This window comes from Antennarius striatus, chromosome 13 (genome assembly GCF_040054535.1).
Source record: "Antennarius striatus isolate MH-2024 chromosome 13, ASM4005453v1, whole genome shotgun sequence".
Lineage (NCBI taxonomy): Eukaryota > Metazoa > Chordata > Actinopteri > Lophiiformes > Antennariidae > Antennarius > Antennarius striatus.
Genome location: NC_090788.1, coordinates 9,323,832 through 9,333,014, shown reverse-complemented (window position 1 = coordinate 9,333,014; position 9,183 = coordinate 9,323,832). Strand labels below are relative to the sequence as shown.

Sequence of the window (9,183 nt, the reverse complement as noted above, 5' to 3'; positions counted from 1 at the left end):
TATGTCATTGCAACATCTCACATAAATTATTAACCTTTTGGCTTATTTCCAATCTTACACAATAATAAAAGTCATATCTGGCAACCTCCCTCTTCACTGACCCCATAATGCTGTTTAAATAACTGTGTCACTCAGTATTGTTCCAGCCTTAATGAAGTAAATACTACATGATTATTTCATTTTTACACTTCTGTTGAGTAACTGTGGGTCAGTTAGTATGCAAACATGACACATAAAGCAGTGAGGTCATATGTTAAGAGACAGAACAACATTCACTGCAAGTTTCTGCAGGAAAACATCATGACAAAAATGCTTTTATATTTTTGTACATTTTGTATATATTTCTTTCATAATCAAATAATTTGTCTTTATGCAATTCTGAGCCAAATAAAAACTCCATGTTGTTTCAAGTTCAAATAAGGTAACAAGAGAAAGAGATAAAGTAAAGTAAACAGTCATAGGATAGAGCCTTTTTCATAATGCATTCCATGTCATACTTCACAATTGTCTCTATGTGTCATTTAATAATCCAACAAATATCCGAATATGCATTTGCCTTATCATGTTTTCTACTGTAAGTGATGTATTGCCTCAAATAACAGGTCTGTGCTTGTCTGTATGAGAGGCAGGAAACTGAAGGAAACTATTTACAACCTTTATCACTTAGCAGGAACACTAACGCTGTCCAGCCTCTTTCTTTATCTAATAATAAGGTGAGGAAATTAACAATCATTAAATCATTAGAAAAAATAAGGCATGTAGTGTGCTAGGCTGGCATTGAGCCACCTAAAAAGAGATCATTTATCAAGGTTTTGCAGTCGATGTCAATGACACATTGTTTACACTCTTACAAGCGTGCTGCTACAAGTCTAAAGTCCAACCATGCTGTGATCCTAAAGTCACCGCACAAATATGCAGTATATAATAGACAGTAAAAACAGAGGAGCTAATGTGAACAAAAAAATGCAGATTTAATTGCAAAAAAACCCCAAAACATTTTACAGGCTTCATTACTAATCGGGTGTGTCATAGTTATTCAACCACCCACATCAAGCCCAGCCCACATAATCCAGGTGCATCTGCATAGTTACCAAAAAATATAGGCCTCTGCATTATCAAATAACTGATTCTGTAAAAACCTAAACTGAGTCAGACAGTGTCTATGTGCAGCCTATCCCAGGTTCTGTTTGTCTACGCCATTGACTTCTTATACACCTCCCACACCCTGAAATCACTCACCGTATCTAGTTTCTGTGCAAATACATATGTCATTAGGTTAGTTTCATGTTGAGCCTCTCTCAGAAAACAGGAAGGATTTGAGCTCATACCAGCGGTAGAACAAGCAGTTCAGCAGCAGTTTGTTCACTTTCATTTTGACAACATGTGTACTGGAAAGTGTTCCCGTTGCATTGCCGTTGCTTTGTACCCATTAGCACTTATATCCATTATTTGTAACATTGTGCTGTTCTTTCCTGATGGAGATGTCAAGTACGCCAAAGATGGACACATTACTGAGGAGGTGAAATACATGGGGGGACTCATTGGAGGGGGTTTGATGGTAAGTTGTGTCTTTCTCTTTCTACCAAAAGGTGTGGTTCTGGACTCTGGGCTGCTGCAGATTCTTTTATGAAATGTGTGCAGTGGTCATGTTGTTATCTTATGTTTTAGACTTCTCATTCATTTAATGCAGTTTGATGAGGAGTCGTGAGAAAAATATTTTTTTCTGTATTTGCTGACATGTTTAACTAGATTCTAAAAGCTTTAGTTTGACAAGATAAAGTGAAAATGCTGAATTGATCGTTTTAAACTGAATATTAATCTCATTCATCTGTCCTGCTGTAGGTGTTGCTCCCTGCACTTTACATCCACTTGACTGGAAAAGAGACTTGCTGTGGGAATCGCTGTGGGGTGAGTAAATACACTTGTATTACGTCGTAAATACTAATGAGATATTTCAGGTGGTATAAATGTTCACTTGTCCCATTTTGTTAAATGGAAATGTCATAAAAAATTATAAAGGTATTATTAAAATTTTAAAATAGAAAGGTCCTAATTAAATATCCATTTCAGGTTAATAATAGTTTTTATAATGTGAAAATAATTAAACACACATCTTAAGACTTGTGCGTCTTTTACCAGTGCATTTGGTTTTCTTTATTATGATTCATTAAACGATCTTTTTATCCATTCACTCATAAAAGAGGATATAAAACACATGATATAAAAGGCTGAATTGACCATATATCAGTACTTTTTTAAATGTTCCATATAGATCTCCATCTTTGCTGTTAGTGGTATCCTTCAACTTTTTTTCTGAAAAGTTAATTTTCAGTAAATTCAGTTGTATGGTGAGTGCACAATTTTCACAGCCTGAAATCCTAAAAAAACAAACATTTATTCTTCTGGTTGCAAGAGGAGAATTGGATAGTTAAAGACATGTTCAAATAGGTTGTTGAAATGTGTTTTAAAGTACCTGTTCAATTTACCCACGTGATCACGTGACTTAAGAAAACCAAGACAAGAAGCATGTTGTCTGCATGCTGTTAGGGGGTTTTAATGTCATGTGGGAGCACAGCCCTCTATGAACCCTCTATATTGTCTCCTAGGTCTGACTCAGACAAGTGTGTACAGTGTGACAATGGCAGTAAAGTAAACACAAAGCGAGCCAGCTTTGGATGACGAGTTTGAGCACGTGGAGCAATACTTTCTGCTCGTCTTTTTGCTGCTGGGAAAAAACGAAGCTCAATAGTGTGAGGAACGTGCCTGCAGAAACTAGTATCAGTGGACAACTTAGAGCGTGTTCCATCAACAACTGTTCATCAATGACACCAAAAAACGTGTAGAGGAGGAAGGGAGGCGTGGGAGAGAAAACAGTACAAATAAAGAATGTGCTCTGTGGCGACAGGCCTCTCTGACCTTGTCTTATTATGTAACTCCTGCAGATGTTCTTATCAATTGCATTCGCTGCAGTGGGTGTAGCCGGAGCCTTGTACAGTTTTATTGTGGCAGTGTTGGGTTTGCAGAATGGGCCTCTCTGTAAAGTCATCCTGGTTTGGACAACGCCTTTTAAAAACAAGTGAGTAACATTACAATGATTTTTCCAAATCTCAAAGATCCTGATGATCGATTGAGCTTCGTTTGTGCACAGTGACCACAAATACCTGACTGATGACACATGGTGGGGAACCTGCACAGAGCCCAAAAACATAGTGCAGTTCAACATTGGGTTGTTTGCCACGCTGCTGGCCACCAGCAGTCTGCAGGTGATTCTCTGTGCCATTCAGATGATCAACGGGCTCTTTGGTTGTCTGTGTGGAACCTGCAAGAACAAAGGGGTAAGACGGAGCTGAGTCTTTTACTAAATGGAAAAAACAAACAGCTTTCTGTGTTTTTAAGATATCTTGATCCAGATTGTGATAAAAAAAAGAAGAAAGTTTTAACTTCCCTGATCGGAGTTTCGTTTTTTGTTTCACAGCCACTGTGAGCTAAGTTGACTGGCGCCCCCTGCTGTATGACTGGGAGAAGTATTCCTAGAAGCACTTACTGTCAAAGTTCATCTCCCTGTCATAGTTTTTGTGCTTCATGACGCTCAAAAATACATTATAAGAAAACACAGAAATGTTGGTGTTAAGGTTTTTTTTTTATTAAACAGTACTATAAGAGAAATAAATCACAACAGATATGTAGCTGATTTCAAATAAATCACTTTTAAATATCAACATTTTGATTTTCTGTATTGACAACAAATTAGAGGAAAAACTACTCGACAGGTATTCTTCAACCTTTTCTGTAGGCTGTAGGTGCCTTTTATAGTCACAAACTTGTACTGATACAAGCAAGTCTGCATCATCATAGACTGTCAGCACTCAAAAACATCCACACCTCCCCAGGACATCAGGGTAATATTATTGAGAATTCCAGCTTTTGAGCACAAGAAGAAAATTGCTGGACCTGGAATAATGCACGTGACAAATGCATTCCAGGAAGCAGGTGACATCTCCTCAAATTTCTGTGGAGGTTACACAACAACAAACAGAATAAGAAAAAAGGGGTGACAAATTCAAAACGTAACCTTGACAGGATACCAAAACATTAAAATCAGACAGAAATGTAAAACACTAGGTGGTTGCACTTTAAGGTTTCTTTAGACATCATTGAAAATCGGTAGAATTGAACCTAGTGAAGTTTAAAACCAAATACAGTAACACTGAAAACTTTCAATATATGCTCATTTCCTGTAGCTTTGCTTCTTAAATAGCAAAGGTGTGATAAAAAATGAGTCATGTACTTCTGAGAATGTTAAAAACTAACCTGCTAAAAGTCTGTCTGTTAAGTTAAATTCTTTAGCCAATTGAGATGTTTAGTGGAAATCTTTTTGCAGTAATTTAAATAAGGATTTAAATAAGTGTTGGGATAGAAACTTGACAGCATACTGTAGCCTTTCATCTTCATCTAGCTTCACACAGTCAATAAAGTAATATTAGTACAGTACTGTGAGGATGTGACTCTGAGGTAGATATAAAATACTGAACTGAACTGGCTTTTCATTGTTGCTTACTACTGTGCTACATACGGCACTGTTGGCAGTGGCATTTTCGGAGCACTAAAAACACAATATTTGAATCTTAAAAAGTAAAACAAAAGGTTTTCGCCCTAAATATCATGTCAGATGTACGAGACCCAGGGCGTGTTAGTTTTCAGTAAAGTTTAATGAGTGCTTGCATTTGGCAAAACCCAGAACCCAAAACCAAGTCCAAAGATTCAACTTTCGTTTGGATAAGATTGTAAGGCTTACAGCCAGGTCCATAAATATTGGGAAATCAACACAATTCACACTGTTCTGGCTCTATGCATCACCACATCTGGTTCATTTCATTTTAAATGAAACGACATAAAGACCCAAAAAAATGAGAATTGTGCTAATGTCCAAATATTTATGGATCTGTGCTTCAGTTGTAGATCGCTATCCTTCATGTTTTCTGCATACAGAGTCAGTCAAACTGCTTCATCATGAGCTTCCGACTGGCCTCATAACCCAGAAAGAGAGCTCCATTGGCGGGGAAGGTGCGAACCATGGTGGGGGTGAGACCAGAGTAGAGCGCCCTCACACCTAAACACAAACCAGCAAAGATTATGTCAGCTAAAAAATTCAATAAAGAAAAACCTGCATCAGCAAATCTGAGCTGAAAACATTCCCAAAGATTATAATACAAACAAGGCAGTCAGAGACTGCAACATATCGCAAAGGGTAGGTCAGGGTACCCTAACAGTACGTGACAAGTGCACGGCTTTGACCTTTCAGGGTGGGTCAAAGCGATGCACTATCTTTGACCACAGAACAAAGCTAGTGAATAGGTAGATCAAAACACTAGCTTTGATCTATGGTCTCACTCACACTGGCCTTCTCCCTTGTCTTTCTATCTGGTTTCCTGAGCGTACAAAAGTTGAAATTTGACCTTGACCTAGTTTTCTCAAGGTCATCATCTCATCTTCATCCCCTTTTCCGCCCGAGTAATGTCCTTTTTTTTTCATCTTTCTACCTGCAACTGTTGAGAAGATATTTCGTGGACTAACGGATGGACGGACGAACACACACTGACAACTACAATACATCAGCGCTTTGAAGCGGGATGGAATGAATTATAGTAACCTTCGGTACGGGTGATGGTCATGAAGGTTTTGAAGAATCCTGCCTGTTTGGCCGTCATAGACATGACCTGAATTCGAGACTTGACGCAGTCCATAGGATAAACCACCAGCCAAAGGCACGCACCTCCAAAACCCCCGCTGAACAAAACTGGACCCACACCTGCAGCATAAACAGTAACATCACATTCAGACACAATGGAGATGACCAGTGACCTGTTTACCCATTGGGTACCTGTTTGGTCTGAAACATTCAGAAGACTAATAAATTTCTGGGGTACCTATGTCGTCTTTTTCACACTTCATGTAGTCTGCAAACCCGGTGCGGCAGAGTTCATAGGCACCAAAGAAGCAGAAATACCCGGGCACCTCTCTGGCTATGGTGGTGGTCAGGCCCTGGAAGAAGCCCTGTGGTCCCTCATTCCTTAGGATGGACTTCATCACTGACCACACCGTGCTTTAGACAGAGCAGAAACATGTGTGGCTCAGCCCCACAGTGGGGAATTTTAATATTATTTCATAAATTTAAGTTATTTCATGGCATTAAACACTGTACAGTATGTATCATATCTAAAATGTTCAAGTTACATGGTGGTAATTTAGTGATATCAGCAGCTGAAACATTACCTTTTAAATACTTAAAATGAGTTATTTTGTTTAGAATTGGAGTAATTTCTCAACATGGCCTATTCTCCTGGATATCAGAGTTAATAATCTTAAAATCTGAGTAAAAGTCTCTCATGACATTATGTTAAAACATGGGTTTAATCAAAACTCACTAACTTCTGGCTCTGAGCTATCCTCCCTGAGGCCTCCATCTCATACATGGCCTGCAGACGACACTTGACGAGTTCGGTCGGGCAGAGAACCAACGAGGAGAAGATTGATGCCACTGAGCCGGCACAGGCTTTCTGAACGTCACTAAAACAGAAGACATTTGGACATGCACTATCAGAGGAAGGCTGGTTGTGTATTAACAAAAATGACGTGGTTGAAACACCCCGTACCTCAGCACAGCTTCACCGTGCAGCCCGACCACAAACCGAATGACCTGCTGGCAGAAGCCGTAACTCATGAAGAGCACGGAGTTCTCAGCGATGTTGGCCACCAGCGCCGGCGTGGTGCCCTGGTAGAGGCCACGCAGGCCCACCTGCTTGTAGGTGGACGCCAGACAGTGAACAAAACTCCGGTACATTGTTGGAAAGGTCTGCATCTTGACCTTTGCGGTGTCCAAAGGTTGTCCGCTGAAGACACACGCTGCTCCCCCTAGCAGAGATAGAATTAAAAAGCTCTCAAAAGCCCAGATCAGCCAAAAAAAAACAACCCACCGACAGCAGGAAAACTGTCATTACCTACGGCTCCTGCAGAGAGGTCAATGATGGCCTGGACCACTGGGTGTGGAGCCATGACGTGTACGGGTAGTCGGAAGAGGGTTCTCTTTCTCACAGCTACAAATGAAAAGAAAAACAAAGCAATGACACATTACCTCTTCTGTGCACTGTTACGTGTTATTAGAGCACTTAAATTACTATGAATTCACAGGATAATAAGACATCTGTTCCCTTAGATCCTCCTCTGACAGTGACTAGATGAGGGTTTCTACACAGCAAACAGCAACTGAGTTACAAAGTTCACCGAAATAAATCCGCCCTCATTTCAGGCAACAGTAGTTATTTATAGTTAGGAGAAATTACGTAGTGGCTAGTTTACAAGATGAAGTAACTCAGTGACAATTTTATTTTATGTTTTTATGTTTTATGCAAAACAATAAATTTCAAAGTAAAAATTAGAAAATCTGCAACTCAAATATCAAAGTATAAAAAAAAAAGTAACAAACCTATACTGCATCCAGCTGTTTAAGTCAATCTACTGGATTTTAAGAAAGTTGTTGAAGCCGTTTTGTCTCTCATCCAAGAGACTTCTTCAGCTCTGAAGGCGGCTGGTCTGGTCCCAGGTTATTAACCGTGAGGGTTGTGTTCAGTGCTATTCACATTCCAACGACCGTCGTCGAAACCCGTCTGACTCCCCAACAATTGTTGATGGGCGTGTCAAAAGGGGGGTCGTTGAAATGCGAGTTACACCTTTGTATGCTAATGAGGGTTATTAGCCTGAGACACATCACCTGGGTTAATCTGCTGAGACAATCGTTTTGGGAGTTTCGAAAGGACATGATTGTAAATGTGCGAAAGGTGATGTCGCAGACCACCCCCCCCTGTTCCGAGATGGCTTCTCCACTTTGACGTGGATGAATTCCTTCACTCCTCTCTCAAACCATCTGTCTTCCCTGTCCAAGATCTGAACATCGATATCCTGAAATGAGTGTCCCTCTTCCTTGAGGTGAAGGAAGACTGCTGAGTCCTGTCCTGATGTGTTGGCTCTTCTGTGTCGAGCCATGTGCCTGTGAGCATTCCTCCCTGCATTTAACTGCATACACCAGATTGCTCTTCTGACTGTGTGGTGTGGGGTCTTTTGGGTGGACCAGTCTTTGTCGGAGGGTGTTGCCCGGCTTAAAATACACAGGAACCTTGTGCATGTTGAGGATCCTCCTCAGCTTTTCAGACACTCCAAACACATACGGGATCACTATACCATTACGCTTGCTCTCCTTCTCTTCCGTCCTCACTGGGTTGTTCTGGATCCGTCCTTTCTGGATCCTGTGTGAGCTTTCACAAAGGTCCAGTCAGGTATCCACCCCTTTTCTTCTAAACCACCAGTTATTCTTTATAGGTTCCCCAAAGCTATTTATTTCACGTAATTTTCTTATGTTCATTGGTCTCCGTGTAATTATAACAGAATGAATGTTCATGCAAAGTTTTCAGTTGATTAATGTCTTGTAAATTCCGATTTCTTTGAATGCAATTTAAAAAAACAATTAAAGTGATTAAACAGCTTACAGCAAATGTACTGTCTGCTGGGATGTTGTGTTACTTTCCTGTCAACCATATTCAGTCAGACAGAGTGCTTTATACGGCTTTATATTACAACACAACGCACTAAAACTAAAAACAAACAGCATGAAATAATCTTGACCCTGTGAGGTACAGTAAACCCTTCCACGCGCCAGTAACAGGTCTTTACCACTAGGGGGCGCCGCCCGCCCATCACTCCATTGTGTTCTATTGTAATCCGGATCGGAAAACAACGCGTGAACTTTCGCCATCCTTTGCAAAGAAACGACTTTAACAAGTTGATGGCAAACGTGTGGCAGCAACATCCGTTGCCCTGTGCAAATTTAGTGTGAGCGGCATATTATGCAAAGGTTACAATTTTCGATATTTTACATCAACTATATGTGAATAAAAGCTAAAGGAATAAACGCGTAGAAATGAAACACTCACCTTGAGGAGGGGAGAGCTCAGCTCATCGATCAACGCCGATGATGGTTTGAACCGGTGACCGAAGCTGATGTCCACGCGTGGCCGCATGCCTCACCACCCAGAGGTTATCATAATGACTCCTCTACAGCAGGGACATGAAGCTGAGGAAAGACTGGACCACCAACCGGTGGTGGAGTCATGATCACAAAGCTGTAAAAAA

General features: G+C 40.5%; 2 protein-coding genes across 2 annotated transcripts; one reads left to right on the top strand and one right to left on the bottom strand.

Moving 5' to 3' along the window:
* The first annotated feature begins 1,260 nt into the window (after positions 1 to 1,260).
* Positions 1,261 to 3,719, top strand: tm4sf21a (transmembrane 4 L six family member 21a). Its single transcript, XM_068331884.1, has 5 exons — positions 1,261 to 1,558; positions 1,843 to 1,908; positions 2,943 to 3,076; positions 3,149 to 3,335; positions 3,476 to 3,719. Exons 1-5 carry the CDS (start codon positions 1,382 to 1,384, stop codon positions 3,482 to 3,484), a joined length of 573 nt encoding a protein of 190 aa, XP_068187985.1. The 5' UTR covers positions 1,261 to 1,381; the 3' UTR covers positions 3,485 to 3,719.
* Positions 3,720 to 3,864: 145 nt separating this feature from the next.
* slc25a15b (solute carrier family 25 member 15b) lies at positions 3,865 to 9,183 on the bottom strand. The gene is made up of 7 exons (XM_068331883.1): positions 8,985 to 9,183; positions 6,999 to 7,094; positions 6,654 to 6,912; positions 6,430 to 6,567; positions 5,928 to 6,103; positions 5,651 to 5,809; positions 3,865 to 5,110 (listed from the first exon to the last, which is right to left on the bottom strand). Exons 2-7 carry the CDS (start codon positions 7,051 to 7,053, stop codon positions 4,992 to 4,994), a joined length of 906 nt encoding a protein of 301 aa, XP_068187984.1. The 5' UTR covers positions 7,054 to 7,094; positions 8,985 to 9,183; the 3' UTR covers positions 3,865 to 4,991.